This window comes from Psittacula echo (genome assembly GCF_963264785.1).
Source record: "Psittacula echo genome assembly, chromosome: 2".
In the NCBI taxonomy this organism is placed as follows: domain Eukaryota; kingdom Metazoa; phylum Chordata; class Aves; order Psittaciformes; family Psittacidae; genus Psittacula; species Psittacula echo.
This window is the reverse complement of record NC_137737.1, coordinates 85,890,821-85,909,314: the sequence shown is the minus strand read 5'-3', so window position 1 is coordinate 85,909,314 and position 18,494 is coordinate 85,890,821. Positions and strand designations below refer to the sequence as shown.

Genomic DNA, 18,494 nt, shown 5'->3' with positions numbered 1-18,494 from the left:
AAACAACAAAAAACATCTTTGGTTTTTTTGGTGTATGCCTTTGAGTTTATAACTTTTCACGTTCACCTTTTTGAAAGCGCAGCAAAAGAGAGTAAAAAAGATGAGAGGGCAGTCTTTTCTATATCCATGAAGGAGTATAAATAGAAGATCACTTGTCCATTCCACCCACAGAAATGCTGTTGTTGTGCTTCCCAGTGGCTGAGTAGAAGTTAGATCCAGGGGCACTGGGTGTTGGGCCTCCTATAGACCCGAGAGAGTACAGTACTGCTCCTTTTCAGAGACTTTGGGATCATTCCATTTCATACTACTTATTCTATTGCTTTTTCTTAATCTTGCAGGGTACTGCTGCAGGTTTCAGTGTGGAAAAGAACAATTTTTATATCGTAGTTTGCAAAAACAAAGGTTTGTTTCTGTGATGCTACAGATAACATTTATTCAGAAAAGCAATGCTCAATGAAACAGTCTGCAGTGAAGAAAGGGAAGGCAAATTAATTCTTCTAAGGAAAGTATAACAACAAAATCTAGGGATAAACACAGGTTTAGGCCTGTAACTGAGACTCTAAGTTAGAAAAGAAACAGTTGCTTCCAAAGGGCAGTTCAGCCCTCTGCTCACTGGCTACAGAAGCAGCCTAGACAGATCAATGCATATGGAGAGATGAGCTTCAGCAGCCTGAGAGGCAAGCTATGTTGGACTGGAGATTTAGGAATAGTTTCTGTCTGTTTCTTTAAACATATCGCTGTTCCCTTGTGGCCAAGTATGATTGCAAGGAAGAAAAAAAAAAAAAAGGCAATAATGAAGGAAAAAACAAACAGTCAGTAATTTGCTTTAAGGATGCATAAATAACTTAAACAGTCTTCCAGGGAGTTCTGTATCTCTGAAACTATTGTTATTAGCAGATTCAGTGATATATGAATTTATTCAGTTCTTCTCAGCCAAAATGTCATAACTAAACCAAACTGCTTCAAACAAGTCTGAAATCGTTAAGATCCCAAAGTACTGTCATGAAGTAACAGAATTCCAAATCCAAGAGATGGCAACTGTCCTTTCCCTCTGATCCATCTCTGTGCTCTGAGGAGAAGAGAGAACCGGAACTCTGTAACTCATGCTACTCAATGGCATTCATGTAGCTACGCTTTAAACTCCTAATTAAGGCACATGAGCCAAGTGTCCCTCTGTGCAAAAGAATAAAAGAAAAGGCAACAAGAAACAGAATGAACAAAAATAAAGCAAAAGAACCTGAAGAAATCTACCCTTGGTCCTGAAGGAGCTGGCAAATGAAGTTGCTAAGCCACTGGCCATCATATTTGAAAAAATCATTGCAGTCAGGTGAAGTTCCCAGTGACTGGAAAAAGGGAAGTATAATCCCCATTTTCAAGAAGGGGAAATTGAAAGATCCAGGGAACAACAGACCAGTCAGTCTCACCTCTGTGCCTGGCAAAAATCTTGGAGCAGATTCTCCTGGAAGGCATGCTAAGGCACATGAAAAACAAGGAGGTGGTTGGTGACAGCAAGCAGGGCTTCACTAAGGGGAAATCCTGCCTGACCAATTTGGAGGCCTTCTATGATGGGGCTACAAAACTGATGGACAGGGGTAGAGTAGCTGATGTCATCTACCTGGACTTCTGCAAAGCATTTGACACTGTCTCACACAACATCCTTGTCTCTAAATTGGAGAGACACCAATTTGATGGGTGGACCACTTGGTGGATAAAGAACTGGCTGGATGGCCACACGCAAAGGGTTGTGGTCAAGGGCTCAATGTCCGGCTGGAGACCGGTAACGTGTGGTGTCCCTCAGGGATCGGTGTTGGGACCGGTCTTGTTCAACATCTTTGTCAGTGACATGGACAGTGAGATTGAGTGCGCCCTCAGCAAGTTTGCTGATGACACCAAGCTGTGTGGTTCGGTTGATACGCCGGAGGGAAGGGATGCCATCCAGAGGGACCTCGACATGCTTGTGAGGTGGGCTGATGCCAACCTGATGAAGTTTAACCATGCCAAGTGCAAGGTCCTACACCTGGGTTGGAGCAATCCCGGGCACAGCTACAGGTTGGGCAGAGAAGAGATTCAGAGCAGCCCTGAGGAGAAGGACTTGGGGGTGTTGGTCAGTGAGAAAATGAACATGAGCCAGCTTCAGTGTGAGCTCGCAGCCCAGAAAGCCAACCGTATCCTGGGCTGCATCAAAAGGAGTGTGACCAGCAGGTCGAAGGAATCATAGAATCATAGAATAGTTAGGGTTGGAAAGGATCTTAAGATCATCTAGTTCCAACCCCCCTGCCATGGGCAGGCACACCTCACTATAAACCATGCCAACCAAGGCTCTGTCCAACCTGGCCTTGAACACCGCCAAGGATGGAGCATTCACAACCTCCCTGGGCAACCCATTCCAGTGCCTCACCACCCTCACAGTAAAGAATTTCTTCCTTAGATCCAATCTAAACTTCCCCTGTTTAAATTTGAACCCGTTACCCCTTGTCCTGTCACTACAGTCCCTGATGAAGAGTCCCTCCCCAGCACCCTTGTAGGCCCCCTTCAGATACTGGAAGGCTGCTATGAGGTCTCCACGCAGCCTTCTCTTCTCCAGACTGAACAGCCCCAACTTTCTCAGCCTGTCTTCATACGGGAGGTGCTCCAGCCCCTGATCATCCTTGTGGCCCTCCGGTGATCCTGCCCCTCTACTCTGCTCTGGTGAGACCTCACTTGAAGTATTGTGTGCAGTTCTGGTGTCCTCAACATAAAAAGGACATGGACCTTGTTGGAACAAGTCCAGAGGAGGGTCATGAGGATGATCGGGGACTCGAGCTCTTCTCATACAAAGACAGGGTGAGAAAGTTGGGCCTGTTCAGCCTGGAGAAGAGAAAACTGCGTGGAGACCTCATAGCAGCCTTGTAGGGGGCCTACAAGGGTGCCAGAGAGTGACTCTTCATTAGGAACTGTAGTGATAGGACAAGGGGTAATGGGTTAAAAACCTAAACATGGGAAGTTCAGGTTGGATATAAGGAAGAGGCACTGGAACTGGTTGCCTAAAGTGGTAAATACTCCATCCTTGGCAGTGTTCAAGGCCAGGCTGGACGGAGTCTTGGGCTACATTGTCTAATGTGAGGCATCCCTGCCTATGTCAGCAGGGTTAGAACTAGATAATGTTAAGGTCCTTTCCAACCCTAAATGCTCTATTGATTCTACAAATACTGTGAACTACAACAGAATACTTTATGTTTGGTTATTATTATTCTCAGAAAAACGTACCTTTTAGACACTAAATGCCTGTAATTTTTGTAAATTTGCAGAATTTACCATTCAAATAATGCTTCTCTTCACCATCTGTTTTTCTTCATAATGTAAGTATCTTGCAAGCCCCCAAGGATAACAAAACCCTAATATGTCTGATTATAGATTCCTTTCTTTTCATATTGACCACGTTAGTAACTCAAAGAAAATAGAAATATCAGTGAGTATTCACAGATCCTTTCCATAGTTATTGAAGCTTTTCACTGCTTCCCAGCTCATCTCTATTCACCACATCTCTGAGCCATTAAAAAGGAGGTGAGGCACAGGGCCAAAGCATAATTTGCTCGTGCAAGACAATAGTGCAAATTCTCCTGCCCCTCAAAGTAGTTTGGCCACATAGAAACTGACCACTGGGAACAGGCCTTACCCTATACTGGCTCACAAACTATGTCTGCAGATTATTTGGGAGAGTGTTAGTCAAAGAAAAAATTGTATGAGGGATCATTCTAAAATTTGTACTATACAGACAAATCATATTCCTGGCCCTGGGTACAATTTCTAGCAATATTCTGGCACTGTTCCATTTACTATTATATATTGAGCCTTCAAATACCATGAAAAAAATAATCTGCTCAGTGATTGCTATCAACCTGCACATCAGTGGACCATTTACTTTGCTATAAGCTATGGGAAAAATTTTACTGTTTTTGCCTCCTCTACAGGCTCAAGAAAAAATTAACAGTAGCTGCTAAAGGCAGGTCCTTGATGGCGTCAGTATTTTTTTTAAGTTCTGGGATTCTGCAGCACTGGCTATTAATATATTAGTAAGTATATTTAAAACAAGGCTACAAGACACTTAACCAGACAGAAGCGTCTTGTTGCACTCAGTGATTGCTCCATAGGCTTTTTCACTGTGTCATTTCTTCAAAGCACTTACTATATTCCCAGGTGACACTGAGCCCAGATTCAAATTCATTTACAAGCAAAAAGCCGCTGACTCTCAGCATGACTTAAGCACTGATCGGTATGTTTCTCCAACACTCATCTTTCTCAGCAGTTTACATCACAGGAGGTTGATCCTGTCTGCAATAAGTAGAACAGCCAGCAAAGAACCTGAGCCTGCACTAGCAGGAAAGCTTCTGTATGGCTGCCATCTCGCCCCTTCCTACTAACCAGAATATTTCTGAAAGGCTCATGACTGAACTGGACTGTAACTAAAAGGTTCTGTGCCAGCAGAGAGCAAGTAAAGCTGTCCTTAGCCTTAGGGAGCTCAGGTAAATCTTAGAAAGCATCAAATTCTTTGTTGCATCTTTATTTCTATGCCCACTACTAAGGCCAGAACAAAACCTCCTCACATTCATTAGCCTTTCTGTCTGGACGTCACTTATTGACATGGGCATGAATGAACTATGCAGAGCCCCTGGTTTTCTCCCTGATGCTCACGCTAGCAATAAGGGCCTGATATGTTTACTCCTACTCAGTCCCTGCAACTCCACCTACAGCCTAGTCCATGTGAGGAGGGTGCAGTCAATACCACAATGAGACTTGCACATGTACCAGTCTTTCTCATAAATATCTGCAAGGACTGTGTGATTAAAACCCAACAGGGACATTTTAGAAACTCACTTAGATAGCTAAGGCAAGACTGACTTTATATAGCTGTCCTAAATACAACTCTGCAGAAAATGAAATCCAGTCTGCAGCACAGTAGTTAAAAAGAAGGCTGAATATTGATCCAATCATAGTTTCTCTTTCTGGCTGCTCTCCCCTATGCCACTACTGTGAGGTCTGCTAAGGTTGTACTCATGGGCCTTGTGAAAAGGCTTTTCACTCATGTGTTACTTACGTTTCCCCTTTGTTTATGAGGTCTTACAAATGTCAACCTAATAGATATCCACATTTACCCACCAATTTAACTTTCTGCAATTTTCATTAAAAATTAAGAGAACTGAATTTCATCAGTATGCTTCTCTAATAAAAATTTATTCCCTTTCTACAAATTTATAATCAGAGCTAATTTATGGATAAGCCTTATTCTGCAATCATTTTTTACTCTCCCATGTCTTAAAGAAAGAAAAATAGTCAATTACATCTACTGCTTGCAATGTTTTCCCTTCAGATTTATCTGAGATCTGACTTAGGCCCTTACATTTCTTCTTAATTACTGGCAAACAGTTCTGCAGTAGAGGAACTTTGTGATTCCTTGCAGGCTATAATACACCTAAATACTTTGTTCAAGATCTACATCTTTATTCCATTTTGCTTTGCACTAAAAAGAACAATGAAATCTCTGAAGAAAGTTATTAGATATATTAGGACATCCCTTCTTGCTTCAGAAAGGCCTGCCACACTTTATACCAACTGATCTTTAAAAATATTTTCAAATTCAGACAGAGCAAAAAAGGGAATAATTTTTATAAAAACACAATTTCGAGTTCTGCCTAACAACTTCATGTATTTTTAGTTTTGGGTTCTGGTTACCTCATAAACAACAAAAGCCTCTATAACAAATTATGTCTGCGTAACTTTGTGTTTTACTTGTTGCAATAACTTCCTTTGAAAAAAACGTAACAGTCTACCAGCTGTAGAGCTAATTAAAAATACTACTTCTGAAAACCTTTAACTTATTTAAGAAAAAAAAAATCAATACAACATTTAAGAATCAATAGCAAGAGGTGAACTACAAATCTGACACCACTTCATAGATAATCTGGGCCCATTTAATGAATGCACTTCTGTTTCTACAGTATGGTAATACGAGCAGATATCTCAGTGCTTGTGAGCAGACTTGTTAGCTATTGCTACATTACTCACTGGTTTCAAAGGAAGCTGAAGGCAGTGTCTGATAGGGGGCTTCCCTTCATAAGGGAAGAAGAAACCATGAGGAGGTGCTATGTTCTAGCTTGTTTCGCCTACTGCGTGCATCCCCGGGGAGGCTTGCACGTTAGTACAGTGGTCTCTTAAGTCTCTGACCTACTGCATTACTGTTAACCTTCAAATTTTTTCACAGATGAACAGTTCAGCCACATGAAACGGAATTGTTTATAATTTTATTATTCAAGAAAAGTTGTTACAATTTCAGTTTGGGAACTAATGGATTAGAGCACGCACCAGGGCTGTGAAAATGTGGAGATTTGGGCCACAATTTTATAATTCTCTGCCAACTGTTGGTTCTCTACTGATTCCCTTCCACCTCTCTTTCACACTGCTTGGCGTAGAAAACATGGTCACCCTTCACTCACCATGCCTCTAAGCTCAGAAAGAAGCATATAATCCGTCCCCTTCATCTCCTCAGATGCGTACACTGCCAGATGGAGGAGCTACACAATGAGCATCTGAAAGATGCAGCAAGAAAATTTCACCAGAAAGTGCTAGCTTTTTGTGTCCAATTGCCTCCTTCAAAACCTCAATGTCTCAAAGGGCATTCACTCAGACCAAAATAGGGATTCCCAACTAAACTTCCCTTTGGATCTGCCCCACCAACAGGAGAGATGGAGGCCTGAATGCCTCAGGAGGCTGCCTGAGGCATTCAAGTTGCCAAGCGATCTTACTGTTCCCAGTAGCCATAAAACTGCAGAAAAGTTCACTTTCACCAAACAACCAGAACACTTACAGAGCTGCTGCATTTGTGGGATATCTGCCAAAACATATTCTTCAGGTCCAATTCAAGATGGCAGCATTTTTCAAGAAAATGTATATTACTGAAAGGGAAGCCCTGTCTTCTGCACAGATGTACTGCTTAAATTCTGATGCAGAGAATGGACAGTGATTGTCAAAGGGCTTAAAAACCTTAGGAAAAGCATTGTAATTTTAAGATTAGACAAAATACATTAAAAATATATATCTACGGTTTAGGGAACACAGTTTAACTTGTAACCATATATACATAGATAGATATACACACACACACACACACATGTTTTACTATGATAATATACTTATGTAATATGTATATTTCCATAGTGATCCTTCAGGTCCACACTTAAGTAAATGCCAAAAGCTCCAAGTGTTCAATACTGAAATATGCTGCGCTGTTACACATCATTAATACAATTAAAGATGCATGAATGCTTATTTCTAAATTTACTTGTTGAGTCTCTCATTGTCCTCCTTCCTCTCTATTGTTTCTTAACTTGAATTTTTATCTCCTATTCCAATGGCACTTTATTTTGTTCATGTTTTCTATTCTACCCTTCTCCTTTCTTCCATAAAGCCTCTGCAAAGCAAAAAAGCTCTTAAATTTGGATGTGTTTTATGAAAAGTGGGGGGTGACTGAAACCAAGATTTTTTCCCCAAAATGTCTAAGATACTACAATGATTTATAATCCAAAGTAGTTTCTTGAAAACATATATTCTATTTGTAATCATTTTCAAAGAACCATAAACCAACATTCAAAGAAGGAGAAGCTCAAGATTCCAACAATCTTTACGGCCCACTTGAGTTACCATCTAGTTGGTGATCAGTCCTGAACCTTGTTTCCTGGAGGCTCTACACTCAGAAGCTAGCACAAATTTAATGCTAACAACCACTGTGATGAAAATGATACTCTGAATTTAAATAAAGACTAGGCCAGATTTCTCAAGTCTCACCAGATTTCTTATGTCTTTTTTCTTCTTGACTCATTAAAGTTGTATTTTTACAGTCAAAGTCTCACAAGTGAAAAAAAAGACATAACTGTTAAAATTGTTGATGATAAACTGATTGACATCACATGGGAATCTTACCCAAATCCACTTATATTATAAAGGTAAATTTGAGCTGTGATTTATTAAAAAAAAAAACCAAAACAACAACAAACCCCAAATCCACCAATTAAAAAACTCCAAACAACCAAATCAGCTATTGCAACATATAGTCTTGAAGATGAGTTATTTTCACATACTACTGTCTTTACCTCTTACCTGGACAAGGCAAAATGTTGCATTCCTGGTACTCTAGAGATGGGCCAAGGCAAGGAAGTCCTCCGTACTTGGGCTCAGGATTGCTGCAGACCCGTTTGCGATTCCGTATACCTCTACTGCAGTCACGACTGCACTGAGACCATGGAGACCAGGGTGACCAGGCACCATTGATGGTATGAGCAGAGTATCGTCCAGAACGCAAGAAGTCCCCTGACAATCCTAATAAAATAAGGATTGAAAAAAACCAATACTGAATTAAAACAGTATTTCACCTCATAACAACCTTTTCCGCTTCGAATTTACTCCTAGGCTTCTAACAGTAATATTACCAGGAGTGTCTTGTCCTTTAGTCTCACAATCCAAACCTTAGTTTAACCTCAAGAACCAATTCCATAATAAAAATTTCATAATCACTTGCACAGAACTACAGTGAACACTTGGATCCAACTCCTTACCTAAAGCTTTACAGCTGTATTGACTGAACTAAAGTCAATTTACTCCGCCTGAGGATGATAAAAGTTCTCTCTTGCACAGGAATTGTCATCTGAAATACTCCAAATACACTACAGAGGTATTATCGCCTCTCTTTTAGAGGAAGAAGTTGGCACAGAAGAGAGGACTGAGCTGCCTGTGACCGCTCGCTAAGCCAGTTCCCCTTGGTTCCACTGCAGGATTCTGCCCACTTCATCTACCCTGCCTGTGCTTGTGCCCAGAGGCTCATGGTTGTCCTGGAAAACAATGCACTGTACTTATCCTAACCATAATCAACCTTTAGATAGTGTATAGCAATAATTCCACAAAGCCTAGTAAGACTTCCCTTTTGTGTAGAGCAATGTTTTGCCACTTTAAAAACCAGTTTATTTTCCACTGAGCTGAATTGTTCTAAACCACACATAGGTGGTTTCACATAGGCTTATGAAATCAATCCAACACATGATAGAATACATCCTAGTTAAAATAGCCATCTGGCAAGTGGAAAACATCTTTTCTAAGTGAGTTTAATACTAAGAAAAGGCATTAAACAGTGATGGAGGTTGAAGTCTACTATTTATCAGTGAAAGGAGAACACACAGAATCTAGTTCTCAGCATACAACCAATATGTCTGGATGTAGCCCCAGGAGAAGTTATAATAATCCACAATTAATTTGAGTATCTTTGTCACTTTCAGGCTTGATCCCACATAAAAGTATACCTCAACTGTACTCAGCACAACACTGACCTCAGTCTTGAGCTGCAGCGTTAGCTGTAAGCATCACTACTAAGCATCTCCACAAACACTACTGGGATTTCCTACTGTTGCCAAAGCTGCTCAACCTTCCCCAGTGGAAACTGGAAACTATGATCAGTGGGCCACTAACTGCTGCTTTTATTACAAGCACTTATTTAAGTAGTTGTGATGAGAGAAGGTGCTGTGAATGGTACCTAAAACAGCCAAGGATGTGGCTGCCTGCTTCTGCAAGAGCTTCTGTATTGCTAATATAAGTACAGACAAATGGTATCATCAACAGTGGAGAAATGCAAGGGATTGTTAGCAGCTTAAACTGCAGCACACATTTTTATTCTTAAGAAATTTCTTTATGCCCTACCCTCAAGCACAGGCACTGTGGGAGTATCAAATGGAGCTAAAGAAACTGAAGACGTACTGAATCACATACTGGAAACAGCTACAAGTAACACTGTGAAGAGTTTGTCCAACAGGAGTCCTGGTCTGAACAGGACCAATACTGTAGATAACCAGAATGGAGGAGTCCCTTATTTGCAGTGACCAGTATTGAAACAATTACACCCTATTTCTACCTGTGGTGGCATTAGTGATAATGCTTAACTTCTGCCCTAAGAAGTACATTACAATATGCCAAAGTACATGAGGCTTTGCATATTTTCATTCAATAACTGGCAATATTAAAATGATGATGCAGCAATACAAAAGTACTTGTAATAAGAAACTGTTGAGAAAGAAAGTACAAAGAAACAATATGGGAATTATGAATACAGGCCCACTTTCCAGCTGTTTAAGACCATTATTTGCAATTTTGTATCACTTTGCGCATGGAAATGCCCAGCTTAAGCAGTGGGCTGTCAGACTTAATAGCAGTCTTCCAGTACCTAAAGGGGACCTACAAGAAATCTGGAGAGGGACTTTTTACAAGGGCATGTAGTGATAGAACAAGGAAGAATGGCTTTAAGGTGAAAGAGGGGAGATTTAGATTAAATATAAGGAAGAAGTTCTTCAGTATGAGAGCGGTGAGACACTGGAACAGTGTTGTCCAGAGAAGCTGTGGTTGCTCCTTTCCTGGAAGTGTTCAAGGTCAGGCAGGATGGGGCTTTGGGCAATCTGGTTTAGTGAAAGGTGTCAGGGGTTGGAAACAGATAATTTTCAAGGTCCCTTTCAACCCAAACCATTTTATGATTCTATGAAAACAGCAGTACTTTTTTATACCAGAATTTCAAACTCAGTTATTAAATTAACTGCAATGCAAACAATGGGAAAAGTGCTAATTGAAGCAGATCCACCAGTTATTTTCTTTGTAAAACAATGCAGTGTGCATCACTGAATACCAATACTAGGATGTTCTGAAGACTTTTGCAGGAAAGGTGTAGCTTTTTCAGGAAAAGGTGTGAGCTTATTTGCCGCTGCAATGTTAGATAGCTTCCTTGTGATTTAAATTGGGGAGTAGGGAGGGGAATCTTCTAAGGAAAAGCTGTGAGGTACTTTAGCTCTGAAATAATATTCTAAAGAGTCTTTTCAGTGTGGAATTTGGTCTGCAGCACGTGTTCTCCTTTCTTCTTTCTAAAGCACTAAAAAAATCAGTACAAGAAGCAGTCTTTTCACAGTTTTACAGTAACTCATACAGTGTTCACAGAGGGGCTTGTAGAATTTTCTTTTCAGATGGAAACTGCACAGTAAAAGATTAACATTTTGTCACTAATGACATTAAAATAACAAGATCAGTTTACGTTCTGGAAATACAGTACTACATATTCCTTGAACAACTTTGTAGCCTTCTACAGTGAGGTGATTAGTTTCATGGATGAAGGGAGAACAGTGGATGTTACTTATCTCAGCTTTAGTAAGGGTTTTGATATCAACTGCAAGAACTTCCTAATAGACAAATCCACAAAGTGCTAGCTAGATAAATGGACAGTGTGGTGGATCAAAAACCAGCTGAACAACCTGGCCCAGAGGGTTGTGGTCAGTCATACAAAGTACAGCTGCAAAAAAAGTCACTATTGATGTCTGCCAGGGGTCAGTATTGGGTCCAATCCTGTTTAACTCCATGATTAATGACCTGAACAAGTTGGCAAATGATATAAAACTGGGAAGAGTGGCTGATACACCAGAGGGTTGTGCCACACTTCAACTAGGCAGAGAGGAACCTCTTTGAGTTCAACATAGGAAAATGCAAAGTCTTGCATCTGTGGAGGAACAACTCCTTCCAACAGTAGTTTGAGGCCATCTAGAAAGCAGCTCTGCAGAGAAGGACCTTGAGGTTCTGGTGTATGGTAAGCTGACTGTGAACCAGTAATGTGTCCTTGTGGCAAAGGTGGCCAACAGCTTCCTGGGCTGCATTCGGAAGAACCTTGCTACTAGGTCAAGGGAGATGATCCTTCCCATCTTTTCAATATTGGCGAGATCCTATCTCAAGTGCTGGGCCTAGTTCTGGGCTCTCCAGTATAAGAAAGATATGTACTTATCGAAGAAAATCCAGGGCAGGGCCAAAGGATAATTAAGGGACTGCAGCATCTTTCATATGAGAGCAGGCGGAGAGAGACGGGACTGTTTGACCTGGAGAAGAGAAGGCTCAGGGGGATCTCATTAGTGTGCATAAATATCTGATGTGGGGGAATAAAGGGCTCTTCTCAGTAATACCCACCAAAGGTATAACTTTGCCACAAGAGGCAACGGGCACAAATTAAAACACAGAATTCTATCTGAACACAAAAGAAGAGAAAATAAGCAGGTGGTCCTCTCTTCCAGATACATTAAGGAAAAGAATAAGAAAGCTTTTCTTTCAGAAGATGGCAAGGCACAGAACGGCTGTCTCTGAAGACAAAACTCTAAACAGGACCTTTGGCAGTGACAGAAAACCAACTGTGTAAGTATCCCATCAGTGCAGCCTCTTCATTTCTACAAAAAATGTAAACATCTTGTCCATGGGCAATGCAAAAAAAAAGTGTGACCTGAACAAAATGATTGGGCATAAACATAGCAGCAGATACAATATGAAATAGATATGATACTAGAGAATAAATGCAAGAGAAAAGAATTCATAGTTGAAAATTAATGAGACAGCATTCTGTAACAAACCCCTTCAGTTTCAGGACCTTGTGCTTCTGGGGCATTTTCACTGCATATAATCCACACCATCCAGTCTTTTAAATAAAAGTTGTTCAATATTCTATATAGCTAATATTTCACAAGGGCACCCTGTAACAACTTTTTAGTATTAGAAAATTGAAACTTCCACATGCTACTTAAAAAGCCAATACGGAATATGAATGTGCAGGGTGAATTTGCCTAGCATTATACCAGCATGAGGAAAATCCAATAAATCATATGCATACATATATACATACAAATACATATTTATACATATGCATGTATTATAAATAGATACACATATGCATATATATATCCATACATACAGATATACATATAAAAAAGAAGACTTGTGGTCTAATCATCATATGTCTGCAGAGCTCTTGTAACTGTCCATGCACAGGCTGTTGCAAACAGAAAATTCAACCAGCCCTTTCCTTTTTTTTTGGCCAACTGATATGTAGTGTGTAGTAGCTTGTAAGATATGGAAAATAGATGGGGAATAAGAATCATTGAGTCCTACATTTAAGAAGACCTTATTTTGTTTGATATGTTCATTAATTGAGGTGGTGGTGGGGACGGGGGTCAGAGATGGGTAATACAAAACTAAAAGAAAAAATCACACTCAGAATTTCTTCAAGAAAAAGTTCAGAAAGTAAATGGCTATACAGAACTGAGTCCTGTCTGCATCATAGTTTACATCAAACTCGACAGGATAAGGTATAAATGTAAAAGCATTGTAATCTTTCAGATCAAGCTGCATGAAACTATGAAAACTCCTACTTTTTTCATTAATCTGTGGTATTCTTGCCATCTTTGTGATTTGGGTCACTTCCTAATTACTCCACATCCATGTTCAAGAACAGAAACCAGATTGTGCTACCCAACAGAAAACATTAAGCCTCCTGTATTTCTCAGCTTATTGTCCTCAAGATGAAAATACCTGGCTAAAACAGACTGCAACAGCCAACACCCTCGTCTTGGTAACAGCAAAAGTCTAGTTTACACACCATCTAAGCTCTCCTTACTTAACGCCTATCTACAGAAACAGTTGTGAAATCTGCTAAAAGAATGATCTGTCATACAATCGTCTGTGAACTAATGAACAGTTTTCCCAAGACAGACAGAACAGCTGTGAATCAAATACAGATGTAGCCTTCGTGACAGGTTCATCAGTCAAATGTTTTAAACTAAATCATTCTCAGAAAGACTATGACTGACTTAAAGCCCTGTGAATGACTAGAATGTATGAGGTTTGCTTGCAGTTTACCAACAGGCTTATTTTCAGTTGTTTAGAAGTCATATTCAATTAATAAACTGCTGCACACAGAGGCTAGAAAAGGGAATTTAACTACTTAATCCCAGGACAATTTAAAATAGGCAGCTGTGCCCCCCAAAGCAAAAATTTCCACAAGTAACAACAAGTATTGCAAAAACTGCAGTAAAATTAATCACAGGGATTTTGTGGACAAAAGAACATCAACTTCTAAGACCAGAGAAGACAGAAGATATCAAATGACATCTCAATAGAAGACTATTTTCTCATTTTAAGTGCCTAAACTCTGTTCAGTATGGATAAAATTACAGAGAAACAAGCACTGCTTCATTGCTGACTTACTTATCCCAGTATACCTAGCAAGCATGTACAATAGAAAAAAATTGTCTCATTAAGTTACATAATTCTGATCTAAATCGAAATGATTTGATAATTTCTGAGTAATTTTTAGGGTTTTTTGATTAAATTTGAGTAATCTTATAATTCCACAAGAAATTAATCATGTTCAGAGATATGTTAACATGAAAGTCACCTGCCCTGACTAGTACAGAAGAAAGAATCTGCCTTTGCAAATGCTTGTAATAAGACCTTGATTGGCCTGATTTTTCTTGAAGACTGCAACATTCCCAGCTGAGTTCAATTAATTTACCTTAAAAGTGAGGCTCTAATAAAGCACATATATTTATAATAATTCTCTAGTCTAGCCTGTAGCTAAGAAAGAAGTAGCAATGATACCTGATAAATTATATTACTTGACTGATTTATGCCTTACGTTCTCATGTTCAAACTTAACAAATCTACAGTCAGTATGTTTAATGTAGATACTTAATGTTTCATAGGCACACATTAAAGCGTATGGTGATATAATTTCAAGACTTTTAATCTGGACTGTACAGACATTCACATTAAGATGTGCAACAATGTACAGACTCGCTGTGCCTTTCCTATCTGAGCACTATATGAAAACCAGAGGCAAAGAACAAAATCCTCTTAACCAAATTTCAAATCAGAAAAGCATGAATATAATGTGCAAATGCTACTGCTTGCTTGATTGAGATAGAAATCTTACCACACTCAGGAGAAGTCTAGTGGGTTTCTGGCAAGAAGTTGTTCTGCCTGTAATCTCAGACTGCAAAGAAAGTTTGCTTTGCTAGCATCTGACAGTGAAACATGATTCTGTTTTACATGGCATGACTGTAGTTGCACAGTGGGAGATTATCGGCAATGAGAACATTTCTAACAAATGGCTTTCTTTGCAAAGAACAGAGAACTGATCTTTGCAGAACACATCGCTGGTAATGAGGTATGCCAAGCATGCTGTACCAGGATTAATCTTCCTATAAAAGCCAGTAAATTGCTACAACATGGAAATAATGAAAAGAATGTTTCACAGTATCCAAGCTCTGGTCAGGTGGAAGTAAGTTATGATGCTTCCTTGCTATCTAGCCAAAAATTGTAAAGGTGTCTGCCAAAATTCATAGTTTCTCATTCTCATTAAACCCTTCTGTTCAAAAAGCTACAGCTACGCTACATGGTTCATGCATTTCCTTTCCATGAAATCAAGGAGCAGCAGATGGGTGGCGTGTTGACCTAAATCCAGACCTGAGAGCAGGGAAAAGCTCCTGAATCCTGCAGTTTAGAGGAAGCCAGTAAGTTTTACCAGGTCAGCAAACCAAAACAGTAGTCCCCCTGCAAATGTTCCACTCCATACTGTTCTGACATCCATAATCAAAAAATGCCTATGGGAACAGGCTCAAAGTAGAATGTTGCTAAAGGAGACATAACAATAATTCTTTTCACCATAAGCATATTGGTTAATGCAGCCACTTGGAATGCCAATTTTACTTTTCATTTCAGAATAATTAAGTACAAATTAATGATAAAGTTATGAGGGAGCTCACTAGAAAGAATGGACAGATGTATAATAGTTTCTGCCCTGTTGACTATTCAGTATAAAGTATTTAAATATTCAGTAGTTTGGGGTTAGTCAGCAAAAATGCTTCTCCCAGATGAACATTTCAATTACTGTGCAATACAGTCACTCCCATACATTGGTCCAATGATTATTTCAGAATGAAGCAAAGCAGCAGCTTCAGCAAGATGCAACAAATCACCTAAACCACCAGCAAATTCAGGAATCTCATGTTGACAAGTGAAAGAAATATCTTCAAGCTAATCAGGCAAAGAAAGCACCTGAACTCACTCCCTTGCCTCTTGCACTCCCAATGCTTTATTTCACAAAATTTAGGCACTGTTACTTCTGACTACATTCTGTGAGAAAGAGTCAGTTTATGCATCCAGCTCCAGGAGAGGACTTATGATCATGACTTCAGAATTGAAAAAGGTGTCTCCATGCTTAATTTTCTTGCAGCAATGTGATCTAGGACAAATTGGCTCTTGCACTGGTTTGTCCTGCTAACCTGCTCTCTAAGTCGGTTTCATATAGTCCATTGTTAAGTGCTGACATTTCAGCTGTCAGACAAGAACATATCTAGATTCTTCTGTAGATCTAGTTGTAGATTCTAATTGTGATAACTCTCCTAATTCTATACTACTATGGTGGTGAAAATATTCTCTTTCTCATTTAATCTCATGAAATTTTAAAAAGGTGTCATTAAGGTCAAAATGAAGAAAAACAGCATAAAAGCCACAACACCACCCAAAAGTGTTATTTAGGACAAGAAAGGCAGCTCATACAGTAATCCTAGCAGAGTAACATCTCTGCTAAACAGTAGTTTGAAACTTAATTTGGATGAAAACAGGAGAATAGCAGGAACACTTGTTACTGGAGTTGCTCCATGCCAAAATCTGCCTTGCTATTCACACCAAAAAAACCAAAATATTGGATACTGTAGATTACCTGCAACAGGAATGACATAAAGTATGAAACTAAATCTATCTGGAGTATCACAGGCTTTGTTTTATTATTTCACACAGCTCTTTATTATGCATTTCCTTAAAAATTTACTAACATTTTGCCCTATCCAAACAGACACAGATGTCAAGTGAATCAATAAAGCTTGATCATCAATCAGGATGAAAGGCATAGGGGAAGCTTCTAGCATCTTCGCACTGAAAGCACCCCTGCAGCCCCCACTGCTGCCAAAACCTTGTAATGTAAGCCCAATGCAGGCAGCACAGACAGGAAATGCTTAACACTGAGTTTCATAAGAGTAGGTCTGAAAAAAAGTATTGAGAATTAGAAAGCCCAAGGACTCATAAACCGTTCTGTCTTTGTGGCTTGAGACAAGCCAAATGCCTTCAGTTACACATTATTTCAGCTAACCTGGGTGTTGTGAAGATACAAAAAGCTTCATAAGTAAAAGCAGGCTTATAAATTTCAAAAAATAATAATTAAATCCAGTATTTCATTAGATTGTATAACTAAAATATAATACTTAAAAAGAAATGCTGATACATAAACTTGAATAATTAATGAAATTTATTAATAAAATTAGAGTGACTGTCAGAAGTTCTTCTAATATATTTTTATATATATACATATAGACATTTTTTTCAAAACTGTATTACTGATAGGGAAAGAACAAAATTCTGAGGAAAAATAATTCCAATTTAAAGTCATCTAAAGTTGAAAAGATTTTGAAGGAGTTCAGTTTTCCATCTCAGAAATAAACAGAACTTTAAATCACTAGCAATAGCATAACATAAACTTTTATAACAGAAATTATCTAGTTCATAAACTCCTTATTTAAACACCTGCATGTTATTTCAGAATTACTGAGCAAAAAGTTCTTCTCAGCATCAATACTACATATTCTAGCTAAATATTTATCAAATACCTTAATGTTGCAAAAGCTGAGAGTATAAGGAGGTGGAAGAGCCCTGCAAGAACTGGGCTGCCATGTAATGGCTCACAGATTATTGTAAATAATAGTAAAATAACCCGGCAAATCTCATAACTGGTGTAAAAGACACTTGATTAGTCTGAATGATGAAACTGTATCCAGAAGAAATACAGATTCCCTGTTGTGAATCACTATGTCCTGTTTTTCATTATCAGTTCTGTTACACAAAACATCAGCAAGCAAAAACTTCCACTCTGTGCTGAAAACGGAATTGCAGATACCTCCCTAGCAGGAGGCATCATTCAGCCACTTTAGCTTTGCTTACCATCTGTCGAGCATCCACTGGTGCCATCACTGGAACAATAACGCATTTCAATCCTTTGCCTTCCCACCTCTAGCAAATTTGGGTCAGGCAAGCGTGCTTTGCAGGTGTATCGAAAGCGTTGTTCATAGTGGCCGCCGTTGTCTGAAATATTGACTGGGGTCCAAGGAGTCCAAGGAGTTGTCTTTTTTAACTCTGGACAGGCATTGGTGTTACAAGGCTGATATTCCTGACAGAAAAATGTTCATAATTAATATAATCATTAAATATGACTTAAAAAACCCCAAAACCTCTCATAACAAACAAAAATAACCAATAGAATAAAACAAATGAAAAGGTTTTGATATTTTTTTCAGCATTTCCAGTAGAAGTGACCATCAATAAGCTTTTATTTCCAATCTCAAACTAAAAGTGGCTTTTTCTGCTTCTAGGCAAGCACAGTATCACACTCCTGAAAGCAATAATAACATAACTGTACAAATTAAATCTATTACATCCATAAAAAACAGTAAGCTGAACACTATATATACCATGATAAAGTGCATCCTTTATAAATTAACAGCTCCAAATAAGGTGCAGCTAAATATGTTAAAGCTGTTAAGTAAGAGGAATTCTGATAAACTGCAAGTACAAGATAC

General features: G+C 39.1%; 1 protein-coding gene across 1 annotated transcript in view; it reads right to left on the bottom strand.

Moving 5' to 3' along the window:
• SEMA5A (semaphorin 5A) overlaps positions 1 to 18,494 on the bottom strand; it is a gene marked incomplete at its 5' end in the record, with an annotated part of 330,167 nt that overhangs the window by 17,010 nt on the left and 294,663 nt on the right. Inside the window, 2 exon segments of the mRNA XM_080639305.1 lie at positions 8,131 to 8,349; positions 17,860 to 18,085. Of these exon segments, the coding sequence (XP_080495431.1) occupies positions 8,131 to 8,349; positions 17,860 to 18,085 (445 nt within the window).